At 40.5% G+C, this 24,401-nt stretch overlaps 1 protein-coding gene and 1 long non-coding RNA gene across 3 annotated transcripts in view; one reads left to right on the plus strand and one right to left on the minus strand.

Annotated features, from left to right (window-relative positions):
- SEL1L (SEL1L adaptor subunit of SYVN1 ubiquitin ligase) overlaps positions 1–17,301 on the minus strand; it is a 34,203-nt gene extending 16,902 nt beyond the window's left edge. For both annotated transcript variants that reach the window (XM_065838653.2, XM_065838652.2), the window contains exons 1-7: positions 17,145–17,301; positions 8,513–8,550; positions 7,940–8,162; positions 4,809–4,976; positions 4,089–4,194; positions 1,791–1,953; positions 70–123 (exon numbers count right to left, since the gene is read on the minus strand). In XM_065838653.2, the coding sequence (XP_065694725.1) occupies positions 70–123; positions 1,791–1,953; positions 4,089–4,194; positions 4,809–4,976; positions 7,940–8,162; positions 8,513–8,550; positions 17,145–17,235 (843 nt within the window). In that variant the 5' untranslated portion in view covers positions 17,236–17,301. The remainder of the gene's footprint in view (positions 1–69; positions 124–1,790; positions 1,954–4,088; positions 4,195–4,808; positions 4,977–7,939; positions 8,163–8,512; positions 8,551–17,144) is intronic.
- Positions 17,302–17,654: 353 nt separating this feature from the next.
- On the plus strand, positions 17,655–20,032 carry LOC139828125 (uncharacterized). Its single transcript, XR_011739413.1, has 2 exons — positions 17,655–18,091; positions 18,189–20,032. It is a non-coding gene; the product is annotated as an uncharacterized lncRNA (long non-coding RNA).
- The last annotated feature ends 4,369 nt before the right edge of the window (positions 20,033–24,401 follow it).

Below are 24,401 nucleotides of genomic sequence, written 5' to 3' on the forward strand. Positions count from 1 at the left end.
ATCATTGGTTATTTAACATCTACCTCCAAGATAAAATACAGGGGCACACACTGAAGATTTCTAAGTTACCTTAGCTTGACTAGAATTGACTCCTAGACCAGATGCATATAGAAATCCAAGAGCCTAGAGAAAAAAAAGTTTGTTAGCACATGCTTTGAAAGATCCAGGATTAGTTTTCCTGGAATGCATAAGTATAAAGAAGTCAAACAGCAATTCAAAGCTGAAAAGAATACGGCAACCTTCACCTCTACCTTCACTTTGGTACATCCTACACTAGGCCCTTCCCTGTCCCTTTTAAAGTATGAAGTTTCTAAATTATTCACTTGCCTAGGACACTGACAGAAATACATCTCACCAGAATTCAGTCTAGTCGATCAAATGCAAGGAAGAAACTACTACTTCCCTGAATGTCAGAAGTAGATCTAAATGTCCTGAACAGTAAAAGTAACCCAGTTTATTGAACCTCAAGTGAAGATCAGCAATACCTGTCAGGTTATTCATGTATCCTATTTGTCTAATACACCAGTGCAAACATACAGGAACCATGACCTTCTCTACAAGAGTCTTACTATTTGATTTACTGTCTAACAGATCCTATGAATTTACAATTTTGTATCAGTTCTGCCATGAGTTAGTTGCATTTATGACTATAAATATAAGCAGTTAGAATGCACAGAGCTGTTTGGGTGACTTATTTTCAGAAGTTATTTTTATTCTTAAAAATTACACAATTACTGCTCTATCTATAATACCTGTTACAGCTGTGTGGCTCAGAGGACAAACTAGCACAAAAGACATATAAAGGTATCTGCGTTTCACAGTGTTCTAAGACTATTCTATGCAATTCTGAGTGCACACACATGCAAAACAAAAAAAAGTCACCTCATACAGATAGTATTGAATACTAGACCAATAAAAGCCCTGGTCTTCATTGAGATAAAAGTTTCAAGAAAAGATGTTTCTGCTGTTCCTGCTGTCTATGGTGAATCAGCACTCCAACATTAAACAGGGAACAGCAGGAGACTTGGTAGCCAAAGAGCTAAAAGAAACTTGGTAATTCCTAAAGAAGCTGACACTTGCAAAACAAAAGAGAGAATGAAACAATAAGTATATGCAGATATTGAGACATTAAAATTGATAAAACCTATATTTTATGAACATGTGAACAATTCTGAGCAATTCTATAATGTTCAAAGGCACATGGAGAAAGTGAGTCCCATCCCACTAAACAGTTTTTGAGATTCCTAAGAGTTATAATCTTCCTAGATTATAAACTTGTGTGTGTATATACATCTACCTATCTCAAAGATAAAACTGCAGAGGAAAAGCCACAGCATCCCACACAAACTAAAAGAAAAACCACAGAGTTTCAGAAAAGATTTGTTGGTTGTAGTCACCTTTATCTAGCCATTTTATGACTTATACATCCAATCTGGTCAGTCATACAACAGATTAGAAATTCAATGAAAAGACCACCATGCATTTGGGGAACAATCTTCAAATTTAAAAAGGTAAAGGCAATGAGTAGTCAGGATTATGAAATGTTTGGGCAAGCATTAGTAAAACACATTTCCTGAATCAGAGCCTGAACCAAAAGTTTTACATTAAGTTTAAAAACAATTTAAAAAAACAGCACTCTGCTGTCTTTAACCAGGCAACAGATACCACTTACTGGTTTGATTCTTTTCTGGATGCAAGAACAATCTATGAAGTCACCTTAGAATAAGTATAATCTATAAAACAATTTATAAACTTACAGAAACCTCTGCAGAAGCTAAGGACATACATACCATTTGTCCTTTAGGAGAACCTTCTTCTGTTAGTTTTTCAAATAGCTCTTTCGATGACTGGATGTTCTGCTTCAGGTAATCCCCAAACAACAAAGCATAAGACACTTTCTCCATTGCCTTGGTATGATTCATGTCAGCTGCTTTCAGAAGATATTGATATGCTCTTAAAAGAAAACAATTTCTTAGTCACCTTGAGGCAAAGAAGGAGATTCATAAACCTGAAGATTTTGGGGAGGTATTTTGTTCCTTTGTTTTAGCCTCCGTTTTCTACAAATGCATCTACCTAGAGTTCCAGCTCTGAACTGTCAACCTATGCTACAGCTGATATGATTTAGCTAATAGACAAACTGGATTTTAATGTTCACTCTACTCCATATGCAAAACAGTATGCGTTTCCTCCCCTGTAAGGTGTAGGAAAAATTTAAGGTCAAATGATCACATTTTTGTAGCAACAATTTTAAGTCCTATACTAGGTATCCAATAGGAGCACTAAGACAGCTGCATAGATCAAAACAGAAAAAAAAAAGAAGCCTGAAAAAGACTATGGGGTTTCTTTGATTTGTTGAGTACAAAATTATTCTAATGAAAACACTAAGTGTTGGGCCCAAGACAACTGCACACATGATTAATTTTGTGATGAAACAGTCATGCTAACTATGAGAAAGTTCTCTTGAAACTCCCCTTTACTTCAGCCTCAGAACTTAAAGAAGTCCTCCAAAGTAATTTGATTTCACAGCAAATCTTAAAACTGTAACCTTAAACATCACAACACAGTACTGTCAAGCATGCTTCAGCTTGATTTCCCATGGACCTTTGATAGCATTTCAAGATTTTTCTTTGCTTCTCCTGCTTTCTATTCTCAGACTTGTTTTCTTTCTTTAGGACAGCTGAGGCACATCTGGTTCCTCACATAATTTCATTGTCTAAGAAAGTACAAAATGTTCAAGAGAACTAAGTTCTGGGTCTGGAGTGTCTTTCTTATGAGTAAAGACTGGGAGAGCTTGGTCTGTTCAGCCTGGAGAACACAAAGCTGAGAGGGTCCTTATTTAAGCTTATAAACACCTCCAGGGTGCGTGTCAAGAGGATGGGACCAGACTCTTTTCAATGGTGCCCAATGATAGGATGAGAAGCAACAGGCACAGACTGAAGCACAGGAGGTTCTATCTAAACATGAGGAGAAACTTGTTTACTTTGAGGGTGGCAAAGCACTGGAACAGGTTGCCCAGAAAGGCTGTGGAGTCTCCTTCTCTGGAGACATTCAAGACCTGCCTGGACATGTTCCTGTGTGATCTGCTCTGGGTGAACCTGCTTTAGCAGGTGGGTTGGACCAGACGATCTCCAGAGGTCCCTTCCAACCCCAATCTTTCTGTGATTCTGTGATTGTTTTATAATACCTACACTATTTTATACGAAAGAATACTAGCCAGAGTCCAACAGATACTGCCTGCCACTGTCTTTGCTAAGGTGTGATGGACAACCTCTGTGTATCAGGGAAGCTGAAGCACAGACAAAGTAGAAATATGCTCCCTTATCTCCACCACCAAGTTTAACACAGTAACGTGTTCACATAACGATCAGCAGTCTGAAGTCACCACTTACTGATGAAATTGCCATCATAAGTATCAAGAAGTTCTAAATTAACATAGCTATTCTTAATTATAGTAGTAACCTGACAACTATTTCATCAGTAACTGGATGTATATAGAGCAGAAAGTAAACAGACCAGAATGAACACAACAGTAATTTCATTCTTTCTCTTTTTTAGTTTTTGTCTACAAGCGTTACCCTTTCTTCTCATGCCATGTTAATTATTAGAATTTTCACAATTTTTTGAGCTTAAGTTTAATACTATTTTTATAGTGACCAAAAACATCAGAAAGCAGGAACAAAAACAAAGGACAGGAAATACTGATATTTCCCAGTTAATCTTTGAAGCAGAGTGAGAGCCAGACCCCTAGAAACATTTGAAAAAGGATAGTTACCTTGTATCACATCCTTATTTTTTTCTGGGCAGTTGCCACATATAAATCATAGCCAGTGAACTGCAGCACCACCTTGCCTCAAGTCAAGGTTTTGACAACATCCACTCTTTAGAAATTAATCATAGACAATTTTTAGTGGATTCAGAGGAAAGCAGACATAAATGCCTTTTTCTAAATACCCTGAAATTACTATTTGTTTTCAGTACTATCACTGCATGCAAAGTCTCAGGACAACTAACTTAAGTTGTTTTTCAGTTAAGCCAGAGTGACCAGCCATGTCAACATTCTCTTGTGGGGGTGTAGGAGGTAGACTTACTCTTTCTTCTGAGCCTTTTTACTGCTTTCATTAAGGATTTTCATTCCAGTCTGATAAACATCCTCAGCTTCTTGCATTTGCCTTCTCTTATTAGACTGCTCTTCAGCTACAGAAAAAACAAAAGTACTTTAAGAGCTCCAACTCAATTACACAACTCAAGACTATTTTCTCAAAATTCCCATTGATTCTAAAGGGAAAATTCAGCAAGAAATATGTTTCTGAAGACCAATAAACAGCCCAAGTGATTACAAAAAGCTGTCTAAAGGAGGTGTTGGATATCTGGTAGACTGTTTCTTCTCATGTGATGTTTCTCATGCAGGAGTTTGCTGTCAAAATATTCTTTTCATTGCTTCAAAGCAAGCTGTGCAAGGAAGAAAGGTTCCTCCCCCAGAAGGACCTTTCCTTGAGAGGGGTTGCCTTTGTGCAATAAATCAGTGAGCTTAATGGAAAAACACTGTCAAATCTCCTTACTGCTACAGCCTTAGAAAGAGAGAGCTTTACAGATGCCTCCACTTTAAGATTTCCCAGATATCTTTGGAAGTGAAATTTGCATTATAATATTGAGAATTTTGCTTTTATAATTACTTGTATCACCATATAAAGTGGCCATTAATATATAACAGGAAATTCTAGACCCTGGAATAAAGGGCATTAAGAGGACTGAAAACACTAGCTTAAGAAAGTCTGCCTTGGACAAGAACAAGCCATCAGGCTACTTACTTTCACAGAAGCCCCACTTCTGATCTTTCTTGTAATCATAGGTTGTTGCGCACCACAGCCTGCCATCCTCCCTCCCATCTGCAGTGCACTCCGCGTATTCCTTCTCCAGGAACAGGAAGGGGAAGTGACAAGGTTCCCCATCTGCAGTGCCGCCAATGGCTGTCAGAACTGAAAATACATACCCAGGAATTAGACTGCCTTCCTTTATTCCACAAATTACAGGCATCTACTACATACAGGAAAGCACTCCTATGTTGGTTTTAGCTTCTATGTACCACATTTAATCAATTTTTCCATTAAATTTCTAATTTACAAAAGTCTGAAACAGCAATTACTTTTCTAAATAGCACTTGAAAAAATATTACTCCTATTTTTAATTACGAAATGAAAGAGAAGGTATGCAATTTCTTATGTTCCTTAGTTCTAAGCAAAGAAAATATTTTTGTCTAGATTGGAGAAGGCAAATCTCAGCTACATTTTTATAGCCTACAAACAGCCCTTCCTTTCACTTTATCTTCTCTACACTCCCATCCTCATGCTAAAGACTACACTCAAAGTACATTCCAGTGCATATATTCATTTTAGGCCCAGAATTACACGTAATCATGAAAGAACCACTCACATCACCAAATGTGATACCAAAAGTCCTTGAATATCAGCAGAGTACACTTAGAACATACAATTGTAAGAAAGACTTAAATGAAATCACTGAGTCCAGTCATTTTCTATTGTTGCATATGTTTCTATTGAAAACTTTCACTTTGCCAATATATTTCAGTTGCATTCAAAATTACTTTGAACAGCATGATTTATAATTTCTCATGCATTACAACTTCAAAGGTTACCAATTCCAATATTGGAATATCTTTAAATAAAGTCAATCTTCTATGAAGACTAAGAATTATCTTTGTTTTTGAAAATGAATTATTTCAATTAGCCTTCTATAAAAGTTTTTCTAATTCATTAGGCTAAATCCAACAGTTAGTTTTAGCTTCATTTCAAGACATTTGCAAAGTCATGCAATTGAGAATGTCGATTATACCATGTTTTTTCAAGTTCAGTTTGTAATTCTTGTCATTATAGAGAAAGCTAGTTCTTTTTTCTAGGTTATATAATTGTAAGGCCTAATTTAAAAATTTCATGTTGATTTTCTGATGCATAAGGAAATCTCCAAGATTAGTTAGATTGTTCAAATTGTTCTTCATAATTTGATTCCTTGGCAGTTCTATCAGCCCACCCCACCCCCCACGTTAATTATCCCATAACACACAAGGAAAAACATTATTTTCAGAAATTGCATTTAAAAATAATGTGTCCAGTTGTAATAAGCCCAGAATAATTTTAGACATCTGTTAACCATGGAGTAATGCACAAACTCAGGCTAAGGGTACATATCACTACAAGTGATGGGACCTCCTATCACTGTCATTTGAACAAACTCCAGGACCAGACTATTAACAATACCTGAGAACCTGAAATTTTACTTGTATTGTTCCGTACTTTGTCACTGTATTGAAAGCAATTGTACACAAACCATTTACACAGTGCTCTGCATGACTTAGCTGTACACTAAAGTTAGGAAACCACTCTGCCCTAGTCCTCATCCTTGCCTTTTTTAATTCTGAATTCAGCTACAATGCTGTTTGTTCCCTGCAAATAGTAAAAAATACTAACCCCTAAAGCAACACAACAGCAATGTGATCACAGGATAAAATTCTCACAGTTATTTTTCATGTACTTACAGAATGATAAATGCAAACTACGGCAAATAATTTACTCTGAGGATAAATTACTTTTTGTCAAACTGAGTGTGCAAGCAGCAATTTACCTCTTTTACCATGTCCAAATAAAGTATATGGTATTTTATAATTATATTTTTTCCTTATTTACTTATATGTCATTTCACACTTTATGCAGCAGGAAACCCACATATACATTACTTATAAGTATAGGTTACATTACTGTAAGATTCCTCCGAATAGGAAAACAAATGCAGCAGGAATTGCCAGCTCTGTATAAACTCATGGGCAGTTTTCAGCAATAACTGTTAGTATGGACCTTGACAGTTAGCACTGCTTTGACAGGTGCAGCTAAAAACATCAGTTGTAAGGGAGCAAGCCCTGTGGTGACACCTTTCTGATGTGAGACTAAAAGCATCTTAAAGTTTACCTTTGAAACAGCCTGCACTGGCCAAATATGGTGCTTAGCTCACTGTTTTCTGGCAGCAAGCCATCTAGTGGATTTTATCTACCTTCTTTCCATGCAGCACCACACTTATGACAGTAATTCTTAATCCTATTACTGAGTTTTTACACCCTACAGTAGTTCTGCATTAATAAGGAAGGCTTACTAGAAAACACTGAAACTGCTTTCATTTAAGATTCAAACCTGAGCTGAGAAGATAGACAAATATTATTATCATGTAAGTATTTTTTCAGTAAAGTTGAAGATTTACTTTTTATGGACAAGTGAAAAAGAAAAATCTTTGCTGCACAGGCTGGAGTACTCAACTGTACCATCTAATTACCATCTAGTTGCAAGTCGAAAAAAATTATATTTATATTTTTATTAGTAGAAAAAATAAACACTAGCATTTCCTGGGAATTTAGACACAAGGACAGAAGGTTTTACCTATATTAAAAATCTTACTGAAATTTACACACAATTTAGATATTGCCTTAAGGCTCCCAATGCCACCCTAGAAAGCTTATCTTTGCATCACAATTTTTTCCTTCTCTGTCAACTGACTCCCCAGCCATCAGGCTGAACCACTGATGCAATTTCTCCTTCTAGGGCAGGTATACAGACACACAGCATGGTCTGTGTACTTGAGTCCTATTGGAAGGAATCACAGCTTTCTCCATTGGATAGCTGAAGTCTTCCAAGATGACGGAAACAACAAGAATGATGGACTATCCCTTCAAATGCATTTAAAAGTAACCAATCACAATGTATTTGAAAACTTTTTGATGCTACTTTCTAACGGAAAAAGCAGCAATTACCATTCAATTCCAGAAAGGTTAAAACACTAGTTATTTCATATGTTCAAAATTAATGTTTGTGTTCATCTAGATGCCAAAGTTACTCAGATGCATCTTTCTTGCCACTTGTTCAAAAGTGTGAGCAGTTACCTGGACTCTGTATTTCTGCTTCTTCCAAGTCCTTATTTAATAGATTTGACATTTCTAGAGAGTTCAACTCATCCAGTGAAATCTCTTTTTCCTCCTCTTGACTATGCAAGCTCTCTTCATCCTCCGACTGAGAGTCTGTTTTCCCTGATTCAAGGAAGATCTGACCTGCTACCACTCGAGTTCCTGTGGAATGGTCCTTTACCTGGTCCTCTGCAGATAAAGTCTGAAGGAAAGCAGCCAGATAATTTAGAAAGTTAGAAACTGAACAGTGGTACCTGGCAAAAGAAACATTACTTTTTAAAGATATGATTAATCAACATACAAAGTTTAAAGAACAGAATCAAAAGTAAGTTGAGCTACCTATATCAGCCCTCATTGACTCTATCCCTTTCAGTACTTTGAAAAATAATACTTTTCAAATACCTAACAGAATATTAACTCTTTTGATACACAGAAGAAATTGAGACAGCACTACAGAACAGTTTAAAACAGGAATCAATTCATAGTTCTGAATTTCAGACCTTTGCTCCCATTCCACAAGAAAAAAGAATGACTAGAAAATAATTTTCTCACCTTTGACTCCAGTGATTCATCTTGATTTCCATCTTCATCTACAAGAGATGTTGTAAGTCAGTAAAAAGCTTTTTCATAAGTAATTTTCTCAAAAATAAAAATAGGTTTAGCTATAATATTGTACCATGGTTCTGTAATATTCTAGTGTACTAAATTGACTCATGCACTTCAGAAAGATCTTGTTAGTGTTGTCAGGAAGAATCAAATGTTTCACAGATGATCCTGTTCTTCCTTAAATTATGCCATCACAACTGTGTGTCTAATACTGGAAAGAACTGTACATTTTTTTTTTTTTCTAAACCTAAATCAACCTTCTAGATTAGAATACAGTCTGAACTGTTCCAGTCAAACTAAACTACTTTAAAAGGTATGCATCAAGTCAAAAGGGTCCAGACACAAGGAAGAAATATTTTATGACGAGGATGGTGAAACACTGGCCCAGGTTGCCCAGAGAGGTGGTAGATGGCCGATCCCTGGAGACATTCAAGGCCAGGTTGGACAGGGCCCTGAGCAACCTGATCTAGTTGAAGATGTCCCTGCTCACTGTAGGAGGTTGGACAAGATGAGCTTTGAAGATCCCTTCCAACTCAAAATATGCTATGATTCTATGGAACCCAAGGTTTTTAGTCACCAAATCAGCTTTCTTATTATAAACAGCTTCAGTAGCAACCAGAAGGTTACATTAATATCACCTCACTTAAATATTGTTATTTAGAGAACACCAATTCATTTTGCCTAACCAGCACATTAGAACCTTTGTATAGAGGCCTATCTTCAGAATGGTGAAAAATTAGTCAAGACACTGTTCAAGAGAGCTGCAAGCTTTAACTGTTGCCTTTCTTATCTGAATGGAACATGATATAATATTTGATCAGAAAGACTGGAAAGAGAAGAAACGGTAAAGATGAAAGGCTATTAGACAGAGACCTAACGGAACAGAGATGAAAATGATGGACATGATAATCAGAAAAGTTTATTTATGACAGTTCTACCACTGTTTTACAGAACTGTGTCTCTTTTTTTTTATTTTCTTCATCCCTGTAACTTAAATGGGCTACTCACTGTGCTTCAAACAACTTGGTTTGCACAATAATCTCAACTGAAAGCCTCTAGAATTATCACAGCTGAAGTGTGACTGTTGCCAGCCATTAGTACCTGATACCACCTCATTTAGTAAACAAAAACCCCTAACATTTGAAGGAAGATGCCCCAGACCTCCCTCTCTCTGGTACGAAACTCCCTTAAACTGAAATAAAAGCTCAAAATATAACCAGGTGATTCAGCAAAGCTGCCACTAACTTGTACTACATTTAGAAATCCTCCCCTTCCAAGACGGGGGTGTGTGATGCCCTATAGCAGCGGAGAGATGTTGACAGGTTGGAGACCTGCACTATGACTACAAAAGGTACCTAAACTGACAGAAGTTACTGCCCTGTACATGAGATACACCCATGTAGTATGTTATGGTTAGCTACTTAAAGCTACTTGCACAAATACTAAATGCCAAGAGAACTCACCAAAAGTTTACAGAACTCTGCTGACATCCTGTAAGCATTTGGCAGCTAAACTTGCATACTTCTGTGCTCATGCAAGTGAAGTGTCTTACCAGAGATAAATAATCGCTGAAGTGACAAACTACAAGCATGACACTTCATCAGCTTCATGTTTTGAAGACTATTACTATAACAGAGCAACTGTTGAAAAGGGCTAAACTTGGAAACCAGATTCTAGAAAGTGATTTCCATGTCATTATTTGAAGTATAACCTTTGATTAGAATGAGTAAAGGATAAGGATCAACTTTAAGTATAATAAAAAAAAAAATCAAGAAAAAAATGCTAAGACTTACAAGTGAAGCTGCAAAACAAAGGTGACAAGAAGTTAGACAGTGAAACTGAGAGAAACAGATAATAATCTGTTGATCATACAGAGGACGTAAAACTCAAAAAGTTTAACTGCCAGAAGACACAGGATTAAAAGCGATCTAGGACAGTCCGTGTCGGTAAGCAGCTGTACCCTACAGGTCTGAAAATGAAAGCACATAAAGCCCTTCTGAAACACTAGGGGAGACAGCAAAGAGCACTCCAGATGAAACAGACCCTGCAAGAAGCAACCAAGACACCACAGGAAGAAACACCAATTTGGAAAAAACACCAAAAGAGGCATGAGAACAAAACAAGGCTACCTGAATTTTTGGCAGAGATCACAGTGGTTATCAGCTTGAGGAATCTAACAGATACAGCTGATTGTCATAATCTGTAAGAAGTTCTACCACTGAACTTCAGCACTTCAGAACACCATACAACAGTTGGATTTTAAATATAGTAAAAGTACATATGTGTATAGGATACTTGCTCGTCCTTTCTGTTCAGAAACTACGAGACAAATTTGAAGTTACCACGTTTCCTACAAATTACATTCTACTGTCCTAAATAATTTTGGCCTAAAACCAAATTCCAGCTCTACAACTTCAAACTCCAGAGCTTATCAAGAGATTCAGACATGCTTCTGGGGCTGCAGAAAATGAAGGCAGGGTTAACCTACTCAGGAGCTTGTACGCTGCTATTTACACAAAGCACTTACACAGTGGCTGTTACTGCAGTAACGAACTTCATGTTATTTTTAACAGATACACCAGCTAGGATGTTTTTGTCTGCTCAAAATCAGCATATATGCCTGACAGCACCAGACCATTCTAGCTTTTTACTACAGGCCTTACTGATTTCAATTTGTGGAAGGCTGACTTTACAACAAAAGACCACACAAGCTCAAATATAAATAGGGTATGCTATCTGTGCACACATATGAAAGAACAATCTTATTGTAACTTCATATGCAAAGCAAAAGGTTTAGTAAATTGAAAGGCAGAAGACATCTGAGCAACATAAGGGATAGCTCATTAAATGTTTGTTTTTCTTCCTTGAAAATAAATAAACATACTTCATTTCTATTGCATCATTTACATTCTCTCTTAAGGAACTGGCTTTGTTATTAAGAAGTTGTACTGGAACAATTGTTTTCAAAACAGTGGTTCCAAAACAACACTAAAGCAACAACAAAATATTAGTTTAACTGTTCTTAGCTCTGGGACGTTCTTCTAAAGCAGATGAGGTTGCAGTGACGACTGATAATGTGACTATAAAAGGGATCACTTACAGCCTTGTTATTCCACAGAACTGCTGACTAATATGCACCTGCTACTCATAGAAGCATATCTACTTCTAAGAAACAGTTAAGAAAAACTATACTTAAAGTGTTAATGAAAGATCTATGGAAGCTCACAGTCTGACCTACAAGCAGTTTATTAGTCAAGGCTCAACTACTGAACAGTCACAGATGTTATGTTTGTGCACCTGCTACAGAGATTAAAGCTGAAAGTTTACTTTGTTTTTCCAAAGTTAAATTTTAAAAAGTAACATTTTTGTTTTGTTTTACATTTGTATCTCTTACCAAGGTTGCTCAATTCTATAAACCCCTTCTGAAAAGGCCAATTGGAAATTAATACTATTATTTGTTAAGCAAATTAGGGAGATGCAATAATATATTAGAAGGAAAAAAGGCAAAAATACTTGTGGCTGAAATTGGCACCTGACGATATCGTACAGAATGCTTCGCTTCAAAACAGTGCTGAGCTGTAGACATGGCCAGGTGCTCTCATGACCAGCTCAGAGTCTAGAGTACTTCATCCAGCTAAATGCTTGTTTTACCATCCACAACTTCCTATATAATTAAAATCAACTTTAAAATGTATTCCTTTTTGACCAGTGTTCAGTCTATTTAAATATAGCAAAAGTACTCTAGCAGCGCGAGAGATAAAAAGATCCTACCATATGCTGGATAAAGATCCTACCTTTTTGTGAGAATTACCGTTTTCAAGAGAGAGGGGTTGAAACAAGAAGAGCTAGGCAGTGTGATTCAGCAAGAAAAATGTCATTAGCCTGAGGGACCTCAACAGTTCCAAAGCTTTCCTATATTAGAAGAACAAATCAACTGATGGCCTATAAAGCTAAAGGACTACTACCAGACAAGAAATACTATTAGTTTCACCATAAGAATGGTCACTAACCTTTGGGAAACTGCCAAAATTTCAGTAAACACAAGCAGTTGGCAATCTCCCAAAGCTAGGACAAAAGCCCTGTCTGATCCCTGAAGTCAGTTTCCTTCCAGTTTTTACCAAGCTCTTCAAACTTCAAACACTAATGCACGCTCTAGAGCTGTGATCCGAAAGCGGGGTGTGCACCTCCCAGGGGCTGCCAGCCAACACACTGGGAGGGCAGGAAGAAAATACTTTTTATACCATTAACAAATAAGACTTTTCTTAATACAGTGTTTATTTTACCTTTATCTTGCTCTTTTTTTCATTTCTGCTTTTGAGCATGTTTTATGACACACATGTTAGTACAGTAGCACATACTGTATTTTTTAATAAGGTAAACATTGAAGATGCATGCTTAATTTTTTTATTGAGAAGGGTGCATGAACAATAAAGGATTGGCAATGACCGCTTTAGAGCATCCATCAGAGATTTTCTGTGGTATTTTTAGTTATTTCTCTCAACGTTGTTCTACGCAAGTGGCTAGTTAGACTTCGAAAAAGAATGCAAAACCTGTTTATCCTGTTCTTGCAGGAAAAAAAGAAATCTTCAGTAAAAAATTACCTCGGATTGCTTCTCATCAATTTTTCAATTGTTAAATTCAGCACGGGAACAGACTCCATAGCACAGATGCTATTCCTATTACATGAACTTCTAAAACATGCAGTGAGTTAAGCAAAATCCTTAAGTGGCACCTATTCAGCAAGACTAGTTTCAAAGTATCTTTGGCAGCAAATAAACTGTTCCCAGCTACAATCTGTGCAGTGTATTCATTTTAGCACAACTACAAGATTAAGATATAGGTCAACCCTCACCCTGAATACAAATATTTTTTCCAGTCTCATTGCAATTGCTGGCTATTTTCAAAAATTACTCTCCAGCAGTTCCTCTGTAGGAACAGAGATCTCCTACCAGGCAACAAGTTTACGGAATGTTTTTCAGTTAGGTAAGTAAGATCAGATGGGTCAGAGAAAGCCATTGAACTCCGTCTTTTGAGCTAATAGGTACAGAAGTTTCCTACAATATGAGTGGATGAGGGGAAAGCTGTAGACGTGGTCTATCTAGACTTCAGCAAAGCCTTTGACACTGTCTCCCATAATATACTCCTTCAAAAGCTGATAGCCCGTGGCTTGGACAAGTGCACTCTCTGCTGGGTTAAGAACTGGCTGGAGGGCCGGGCCCAGAGAGTACTGGTGAATGGGGCTGCATCTAGCTGGCGGCCAGTCACTAGTGGTGTCCCCCAGGGGTCAGTGTTGGGTCCAGTCCTGTTTAACATCTTTATTGATGATTTAGATGAGGGGATTGAGACCATCATCAGCAAATTTGCTGATGACACCAAGTTGGGGGGCAGCGTTGACCTGCTGGAAGGCAGGAGGGCTCTGCAAAGAGATCTGGATAGACTGGAAAAAATGGGCTGATTCCAATGGGATGAAGTTCAACAAGGCCAAGTGCCGGGTCCTGCACTTTGGCCACAACAACCCCCTGCAGCGCTACAGGCTGGGCACAGAGTGGCTGGAGAGCAGCCAGGCAGAAAAGGACCTGGGGGTACTGACTGACAGGAAGCTTAACATGAGCCAACAGTGTGCCCAGGTGGCCAAGAAGGCCAATGGTATCCTGGCCTGTATCAAAAATAGTGTGGTCAGCAGGACAAGGGAAGTGATCCTTCCCCTGTACTCTGCATTGGTGAGGCCACACCTGGAGTATTGTGTTCAGTTCTGGGCCCCTCAGTCCAGGAAAGATATTGAGGTGCTGGAGCGGGTCCAGAGAAGAGCAACAAGACTGGTGAAGGGACTTGAGCACATGACCTATGGGGAGAGGCTGAGGGAGCTGGGGTTGTTCAGTCTGGAGAAGAGGAGGCTTAGAGGTGACCTCATCGCTCTCTATAACTACCTGAAGGGAAGTTATAGCCAAGTGGGAACTGGTCTCTTCTCCCAGGCAGTTAGCAATAGGACAAGGGGACATGGGCTTAAACTCTGCCAGGGGAAGTTTAGGCTGGATATTAGGAAGAAGTTCTTTACGGAGAGAGTGATCAGGCATTGGAATGGTCTGCCCAGGGAGGTGGTGGACTCACCGTCCCTGGAGGTTTTTAAACTGAGATTGGACATGGCTCTTAGTGCCATGATCTAGTAAATGGGCTGAAGTTGGACCAAGGGTTGGACTTGATGATCTCTGAGGTCTTTTCCAACCTAGCCAATTCTGTGATTCTGTGACTATGCTAATTTGTCCTACCAGTTACTGAGACAGCAGGAAAACCTCTGCCTATCACTGAAGTTTGACATGGAAGGTGCAGGACAGTCAGCGAAAGAATCACTTCGTTTCTTCAGGCACAATGAGATAATTTCTACCTCTTGGTCTGTGAACAAGGGGAAAAAATTCCCAAGAATCAAATAATATCAGTAATTGGAAAAAAATAAGACTTTTTTCAATATTCTTATTGAATGATCAACAGAAAAAGCAGAAGGCCATCACTGATGTGATAAGCAGAAGATAGCCAGCTTCGGCTGGAACACACTTATCTTTTTTTACCTGCTTTTGCCAATTCTCCATGGACTCCTCAATACTCTTTCCCCAGCCCCCAATGTTCAACTTCTTCATGATCAGTATTAATGATATATCTTTTGAAAAATAGTGCCCGTTTCTTTAGGCCTGAGTTTGCTTGCATCCACCTCAAGTTTTCAATAAATTGATTTAAGCAGAGTTTATGACCATAGAGTTAGGGTTTAAAGCTATAGATAAAAGACTCACTACCAAAAAGAAAAAAACCCAACTCATTAAAATAATCTTCTGAAGTCATGAAATGTAATACTTGAACCGTTTTTACTCATCCTTTTTAAAACCCCTCCCTTCGATGTACTCACATTCCAGATGACTGTTTCCAGACCAGACATTAGGAATGAACAAGTATTCAAGGAACCATTTAATAAATAATCTCCAGGCTTCTACCAGATTCTACCAGAGAAAGTGTTAGTGTTACTGCAGGAAATGCAAACATCAATGAAGTGAAGACAATTTTCTTTCAGAATGATAACTGACAAAAAACTGGAGCAAGAAAGGTCTTCCTCTTATAGTCCGCTGCCAAAAGCTGGACTCCAAACACTCTGTCCTAATTAATTCTGGATATTCATGAACAGTTTTACCTCACAGTAGTGATTTAAGTTTGGCAACAGCTCTTAATCCTTCATATACTTTACCATGTGCTTTCTTGGGCCTGCTAAATGTATTAGCTCAATTGACTCTAAACATATAGTTTTTAAAGGCTGAATTAAGATTTTAGAACTTCATATTCACAAACACAACTTTGTGATAGTGGGAAAGCAGTCAAGACGGAAGAGCTGACAGCTAGCACAACCATAGATGCACACTTGAACAGCCTTTAATTTTGTCACCTAACTTCCATGTGCACAACAGATGGTTCATCTAGCACTGATAGTCTCATCTCACCTTTGCTTTTTTCTTTATATATATACTATCAGCGAAAACACATCATTCAAAGTCTGGGTACATCACTCTGGCTTCACAGAACTTGTATGTGTCTTTTTTACACTTTGGGAAGTGCACTGCTGGCTTATAACATTACATACAAAGCTCATATAACTGTGCTTGATATCTAATCTGAACTCCGGTAACATAACTTTAAATTTAAATTTCCTACTGCATACAAGAAAACAAGCCCCAAACCACAGCACTTACCTCTAGCCAAAATGTTAAGTTACTTCCCTGAAATACCATTGACAGCCTAAAAGCACATCCCCAATATCACTAGAAAAGGCTGTCCATCAAAGATACGCTTTCCGGCTTTAGAAATACTATATAAATAAATGCATTGCACATTCCCCCCACCCACCCACAGTGGAAAGAAGGGTGTGGGAGGTAGAAACCCCAGGAAAGGAAGCAGATGACATGTGAGAAGCACACATAACCCAGGCCACATAACAACAAAGACACAGGAAAAAAAAGTATTATAGCAACATAGTGTAGGAACCAAAAATGCTCTACATATGTTTGTGTGACAAAACTGTCCTGATAACACTAACATCGGCGTTATTAGCTCATCAGCAAGAAAACGCGTAGTAGGGCGGAAAAAAAAAAAAGTCTCATTTCACATTTGAGCAGAGCAAGAATTACAAAGTAGGCTCCTGATGAGTTATTCAAAGGCAGGAGCTAAACTAAACTGTGTCTTCACCCTCTTCAGGCCTACCGAACAGCCCCAGTGGGGCGAAGCCAGCAGGTACAGAGTGAGGTCGCCGCCCCCGCTGTACCGGCCACACAGCTGACAGGAGCCCGGCTCCCCCCGTCCTCCCCTCCGCCGCCTCAGCCCCCGGCCGGGACGGAGCTACCCCCAAGCACCCCAAAGCCCCAGACAGGACATAGGGTCCCCTCCTCCATTGCCGCCGCCTCCGCGACCCGCTGCGGGCGCCAGGACCCTCTCAGACACCGCGGCGGCTGCAACACATCCCCACCCCGCAGCAAGCCATGGGGGGTGCGGCCGCCGCAGAGCTCAGGCCCAGCGGGGCGCGGAGAGGTGGAGTCCCGCTGCTCACCGGCCGCGACCAGTCCTCCGGCCCAGAGTGCCGCCAGGCACAGCGCCAGCCCGAGGTGCAGCGCCAGCCCGAGGCGCGCTCGCCGTCCCATCCCGCCGGGCTCCTGAAGGGCCGCCACAGCCGAGGGGCTCCGGGTCCGGCTTCCGCGCCCCGCCCACCGCCGCGCCGCCACCAATCCGGGGGCCGCACTGACGACCAGCCACCTAGCGCTGGGCGCAGCACACGCAATCCCCAGAGGAATAGCTCGCTCTACATGTCCCACTCCCATTGGCTGGAGGGAGATACGGATGGTCGGTCACGCCCTCTCTTTGGCCAATAGTATCGCAAAAGGAAAGAACGTGCCTTAGCGAGCGCCGGCCACGCGACACGGCTTTCCGAAATAACAGCGCCGATTGGCTCACGCCCCAGTGCCTACAACACCCATAATGCCTTGCGAGGGATACGGCTGGCCCCCACAGGCTCGTCAAAGACTACGTCACCCACAATCCCCCGCACCAAAGTGCGCAGGAGCGGGCGGAGTGTGGTGCTTGGGTCAGGAGTAGCCCCGCGCTGGGACAGAGCTGGGCAGCTGGTCGGGCTTAGCTGCAGCGCTGCCCTTCCGAGGCGGACTGGGTAGCGAGGCGGCGGCTCCCTGCCACGGGGCCCATATTGTGGGCTAGGGGCCTTTGGGTGGCCGTTGGTAGCGGTCGGAAACGTGGGGGCGAGGCAGCCGCGGGCGGTGAGGGCGGGTAGTGTCATTTCCAAAAATGCCGCTTCACGGGTCCGTGGGGCTGTCGTGAGGAGCCGGGCGGGACAGCCATTGGCGGTCTGTACCTGACTCGCCCTCGGCCTTGGATGGGTCTGTCGGCCGCGGGACCGGCTGCAGATTTCGTGACACAGGGCAGGGCGAAAGGCAGCGCCGTAGCTCCGGTCTCTCTCATGGAGCACCTGGAAAGGGCAGTTAAAAGGTTTACCTTAATTTACTGTATCTTATTTGTCTTATGATGTTTTTATTCTCCGTCAATAGGTTTCCCTATCAACCTTTTTTTTTTTTTTCCTTCCCAGTAGAGAAATGGAGTTTATGAGTTTAATTTGCTTCTAAAAGCGATATGGAGCCCTGTTTCAGACAACAAACTTACAGGCAGCTGGGCACAGCTGAGTAGGTGCATGGGAAGCAGCAGTGAACTGCAGACCTGCCTAAACCAACACAGCTAAAGCATATGGAACTCATAAAGGATGTATTTCCTTCGAAAAGGTGTAATCTCTCAGAAGGGACTGAGGACTGCGGGACACCACTCTTTGGTTCTTGTAAGAATCACAGCTGTTGGCCAACTAAAAGCAACCAGAAATGAGGAAGGGCAACCCGTGTCCTGGCCTGTAGTGGACTGAACCATGGCTGGATAATGAACGTCACTGTGTCACAGGACCACGCTGTTACATGGCTCTGTGCTGAATTATAAAAGGGATTTGTCACACACTGTCTAAATAGTGTTAAGCTGTCTTGTACTTAGAGCTCTACAGTTGTGGTCTCTGCAGAGAGTGAGTAGCCACCAGAGGCCATGTTTGTTCTGTGGGAGAGCACAACAGGATCTGTGGGATGTGCAGTCCCCCCTGGGGCTGTGGTGGGGGGCTTCTGCTTGCTGGGACCAGGTCTGTGGGCAGGGCAATGCTTGTGCTGCTTCAGCTGGGAGGCTTCTGGGTAGCATGAGCTTGCACCGATCTAGTTAGTAGTTCTAAGTCTAATTAGGAGAATACTAAGTACCAGTTAATTATTTTGTAGGTACGGTGCAGCTGTAACTGCATCCCTCAACTTAGGCTAAACCAAGCCTCGCTATAGCATAGGAGCACTATTGTTTCAGTACAGGCCTGAAGACGTTTCTCTGGAGCACATCCCCGCACTTAGATGAGGACTAAGTTTAACTTCTGTCCTAAGTAGAGCAGCATTACAGCCCCATTACATGGGAGCTTTGCCGTAGCCCCGAGTCTGCATGTCTGGGTGCTGTGGTACCACAGTGCTGCAGCATTGCCCGTATTCCTCTGACTGCAGGGTGTGAGGTGCTGGGGCAGGTTGCACAGGGCCCTGGTGGTATTTCCAGTCCTGGAGGTGTTCGAGACTTGAGTGAACAAATCTGCCTGCAGCCTGATCTAACTAGCCCTTCTGTGAGCTGGGGTTGGACCAGGTGACTTCGGGAGGTTGCTTCTAGCCAAATTTATTCTACATCTAAAGCTGTGTGTTAGGGGAGTTGAGTGAAACAGAGGAACAAGAGGAAAAATGTAGTGGGGGAAGGAGATTTTCTTTTCTTCTGAAATAATCACGTTCCAAAGAAAAAAATCAGATCATGTTGCAGGCTGAGTTAGTTCCAATTAATTTAGTATATGCTGTACTCATAAGAATGTGGTGAATTTGTTGTTGCCTTTCCATTTATGAGTGCAGCAGCCATAAAATTCCCATTACTTTTCCTAATCACTTTTGTGTTTTTTTCTATGAAGCTTTGAGTGGAAGCTTAAGTATTTTTGCTGTGTTCCTCGTCTGTTCTATGCCAAAATGTGGTGGTCTTTCATGTACCACTCCGAGTGATCAGACAAATAGTAACCGCCCAAATTGCATCCTTTGTGTCTTAGGTATGGTTAGGTTTATTTTGTCAAAGTGTGATCTAATCTAAATTTTCAAGAGGTATTTGAATTGGGCTTATTTAAGTACTGCCTCATACTTCCATGGCATGGTGTAATGTTACTCATTCTCCAGGTAGGAGAATAGAAATGTGTGTGAGTTAAGTTTTGATTAGTTTAGTGATATGCACTCTACTTTGTGAGTGTTTCTCATACTCTCTTACTTCTGTCTTTATAGTTTGATCATACGAATTTCTCCTTTGTAGCAAAACTGCATTTTAATTTGATTGTGGAAACTTCGTGGGTGTTTTTTTTTTTTTTTTTTTTAGCAAACCTAACACTACAGAAGTGCAATAAGTATGAAGCTTGGTACACTTTGAAGAGCAATTTCCCAAAAATCATCCCTGCAGAATATTCTCATAAATTTTTTCAGCTCTTTAATATCAGCATGGGCTCCAATATCCATGCCTAGACCCAGGCCCTTACACAATATGCAGGGCCTTCCCTGCTTACCAGGTAATCTGGCTTGGTGTTCTGTAGCAAAACAGATGCACACACTCATGCACTGTTCTCACCAGCACCCATTGCTCTTGAATCCCTCAAATATCAGATCAACAGCTGGTGATCTAATGCCCATGTGTGGGCCCTGTGTCCCTCCCCTGTTACCGACTTGGACATGGAATCTTTCAGATATGGGTCTTCTACTTCCTGACTAGTCCATCTTCAGGTTTGCTAGCCAAGTATGTGTATACACAATTAAATTCCCTAGGGAAATATAAACAGTCAGGTCTCCCCAGCTGCTGTCACTTAAACTTATGGGCCCTGTCAGCTGCAGTCCTTGCTCCAGTTGCTGACACTTAAACCCCAGCAGCACACATGCTTCTCCCAGTGGTGCAGGATCCCTTCCCCAGCTGCTGGCACCCAGCTCTCTTCTGTCTTCTTGACTCTCTATTGTTGGCACCTGGGTCTACAGGCCTGGTGACCCATGGTCTGTTCTCCAGCTGCTGGCAATTGGACACTGTAGCACTTGCATAGGATAGAGTGAGATTATGAAGGCAACATCAGTAACAGAGTTTAATGAGCAGATAGGATACACTATGTTGATCAGGTGTAGGGCTCAAACAACTCTCCCATGTTTGTTCCTCTGCTATCCATCCTTATCGCTCAGTTCCCTTGCCTTTGTCACTTTCCATAAAGATCCTGTAAGTTTTACTTAACCTCACAAGTTCTTTCTATCATTCCATGTTTTTGGTACACTCTGGCAAACCCTCTCAAATATCCCATCATACTCACAAAAATCTTGATTTCCCCCCCTACTCCCACCCTTCACCCCAAAATGTGCCTGAGTAGTTCCTTTTAACAGCCCATCAATTGGTGACTGAAGAGTTCTGGTCTTTGCCTACCTTATTATTTGCTCATTAACATTTATGTGTCTGTTTGCTCTATTGCTTTCTCGCTTTCCTTGTTGCTTATAATTTCTGTTACACTGAATAGCCCATAACCAGATAACTTAATGAAGCAGATGCTCTCACATTCTATGTACTCTTACAGTGCCATAGAGAAAAATACTCTTGTTTGTTTAAGGTTCTGGAATCATGATGTTTTTTTTATTGGTTCTGATTTTACCTCTGCCATTGAGTTACAGTTATCGCTTGCTTTTTTTACTTCTCATTTCCTCAAGGGAAGAGCTCCAGTTATCTTCAGTGACATTTCCTGTAGGATTTAATGAAACCCGAGTATTACATGCTTACCAGAGTTGTAATGTTGCAGTCCCAGGGGCATGAGTTGCTTGTATAGATTTCATATGTCTCTGAATTCTGGTAAGAGCTTCAGCTCTTTGCCTGGTGTGGAAACCTTCCGGCAAGAATGGTTGGTGTGTTTGCACTAAAAATAATATTGTCCACTTGGTGGTGTGCTCAAGGTCCTGTCTTCAGATGACAATGAGCAGCACACACAAATGAGTTTGCAGTGTTACAGCATAACAAATGCCAGCCTACTCTAAAGTGTAGTGACATCAGTGTACAAATCTGAAAACATAGTATTTATCATTAAAAAATATTTTTATTATTGAAGTAATGCAGTGTAAAATCAGTAGAATTCTAGCCCCTAAATTTCAGAGAATGGACAAAATATTTAGAAGAAACGTAGTCTAACAGTTAGGGGTCTATAATTAGAAATTGCAAGAGATAGTCTGCTCCCTTTCTGCACTGGTGCACATATGTGTGAATTTAGGTATATTAGAGTGTCTTTGATGTGATTTCCTGAGAGGTGTCTCGTAAGTTGCAGTGTAGGTGCAGAATTAAAACTAATGCTGTCTGCAACTTTAAAGATTCATATACATTGCACTTTACTTGCACTTTCTGTGCTGACTGAAGGCCCAGGACTGAAGCAAGAGCTCTGGTCACATGGTGATCAGACGAAGATGCACACAGGATATTCCCTATGGCAACAGAGTTGGGTCTTAGTTGAGAAACATCTGCAGAGCTATAATTCTAGGGAGAATGCGAAGCCAGACAAAGAAGAGTGCATCTCTGAGAATGCCGTATTTTCCTATATTGACTGTCCCGTATCCTTCTGTGAACTCTTGGTTATCTAATTTGTGTTTACAGAAGTATTGTGGCAACACTGTTATTTCTGGGTCTTTTTCAGAGTTAGCTCATAAGTGTGGTTATTTATTATTCATAATGCTTTGCATAGAAAATTTGACTCATTCAGCTAGAAAACCAGAAAACAATCACAAGGTTTAAACTATCAATCATAAATAAATAATCTTAACACTCTTGCAGGGTGCAATTTGTTCAGAAAAATGACTCAACAAACACTTGCAAATAATGAACATGCTTTGGAAAGTAGTTTTTTTCTGAAGTTATTTAGGAACAGGAAATGGTAAAAACTGATCAGCTGTATATATTTAGAAACTTGTATGTAGAAATAACTTACATCTAAAAGAACCTAAGACTTGATAGAGTAAGAGGTCAATATTCAGGGTAGATGTCAGCCCACCCAGGGTTGTTTGAATTGCATCGTCAGAGAACTAACTCGGGGTATAAAAAGTGGGACTAGTAGGAGTTTGGAACTGAGGTGTATGAGTTGGGCTCTGCTCCTCAGGAATGGGATAGCAGCACAAGTTTTGTAAAGAGATGTTCATAGGAGTTTTGAGGAGAACTTCCCCATTGCAGGATCAGGTAGTTGTCATGCCTTCATTTTGTAGGTACCATGAGTGAGGTAGTATAACTAGATGTGTGCCCATGGGGCAGATTGGACTGCTGGACTTTGAAGAAGGCAAGATGAAAGTCATTGGTTACTGCCTAGATGTGCAGCCATATTGTATTGCTTCCAGCAAAGCCTGCAACTTTCTTACCTTGCCACCAAATGGTATAATCACATTGATTCCCACCAAGTTTCTCCTGCCAGCAATTTAATCGTCTTTTTCATGTCCATCCCCTGATGGCCTGCTTACAGTATTCAGGTGTGATTCTGGTGGTAAAAGCACATGGTAGGGATCAGGGGAGTAAAATCAGGTGGAATGTTGTGCTTTTTAATCTCTGTTTTGGCTGTGAAAATCTGTGTTCAGCCATTAAAAAGAGATTTCTCTGATCAAGTATCTGAGACTTGAAGGAAAGCTGGACTATTGTCCTGGGGGAAATGGTTTAGTGATCAGATGTCTAGTGAGGAAATAATAGAAGAGTATCAAACCTATTTTATTTTAAATATATTTTCTTTGGTGAAAAGGCTGCTTTCTCTAACGGTTTAGCTGCTTCTGTTTATGGTTTAACTGTAGATACAAATGTAAGCTGCAAAGTGAGAGGGTCTTGCATTCAGTGTGTGAGTGAACTGTGGTTGAGTTTATATGGACTTTGACATTCATGAATTCATATGATCTAATACAGGGATATGGGACTTCATTTTCACTGCATGCTGCTCATAAGCTTGCGAGACAATTTTACGTACTTTCAAACCAAAAAAGCCTCATGGGAGAGAAATAGCAGGCTCAAGGACAAAAGTCAGTAACTGAACAGGGAGATGAATAAAGGAAACAGGAAAATGAAAGCTATAATAAAAGTGTTTGGGAAGAGAATATGGTTGAGGAATTATTGCAGGAGCTGGAACCTAATGTGGGGGGAGATGTCTGTAAAAAGCTCTTACAGGAGGGACTGCTCAGCTGTTCCCATGTGCAGATTTGTGGCGTTGGTGGAAGAGATACTCACACCAAGCAGTGGAAAGGTAAAGCTTGTGTACATCTTCTGTAAGTGTGCAACAGACTCCTGTGTTGCGTGGCTTGGCTGTAGCCATGCAAAAAATCTTGAATCATCTTTGATATGAATACATCAGTAGTTTTGTGTTCAGCAACACTAAGGTAGATTGAACATTCAGAATTTCTAGGGAAAGACTAGAATATAAAAGGGAATATATTCCAAATCTTTACATGGCTGTGTTCACTGTATCTTAAGAAGGCTATAATAGGACTTAATTGAAGGTACATAGGCACTGAGGATGCTCAGAAAGATGGACCAGATTAATTGTGAGAGGAAACTGTAATAAATGGACTGGAACTTTTTGTCTTGGGAAAGAGGCAGTTAAAAAAAATTGTTAGAGGTTTATGAAATCACAAGTAGTATGGGGGAGATACCAAGAGAATGATTACTAGCATAGGAGTTTGGCAGGTAT

Source organism: Patagioenas fasciata, chromosome 5 (genome assembly GCF_037038585.1).
Source record: "Patagioenas fasciata isolate bPatFas1 chromosome 5, bPatFas1.hap1, whole genome shotgun sequence".
Classification (NCBI taxonomy): Eukaryota; Metazoa; Chordata; class Aves; order Columbiformes; family Columbidae; genus Patagioenas; species Patagioenas fasciata.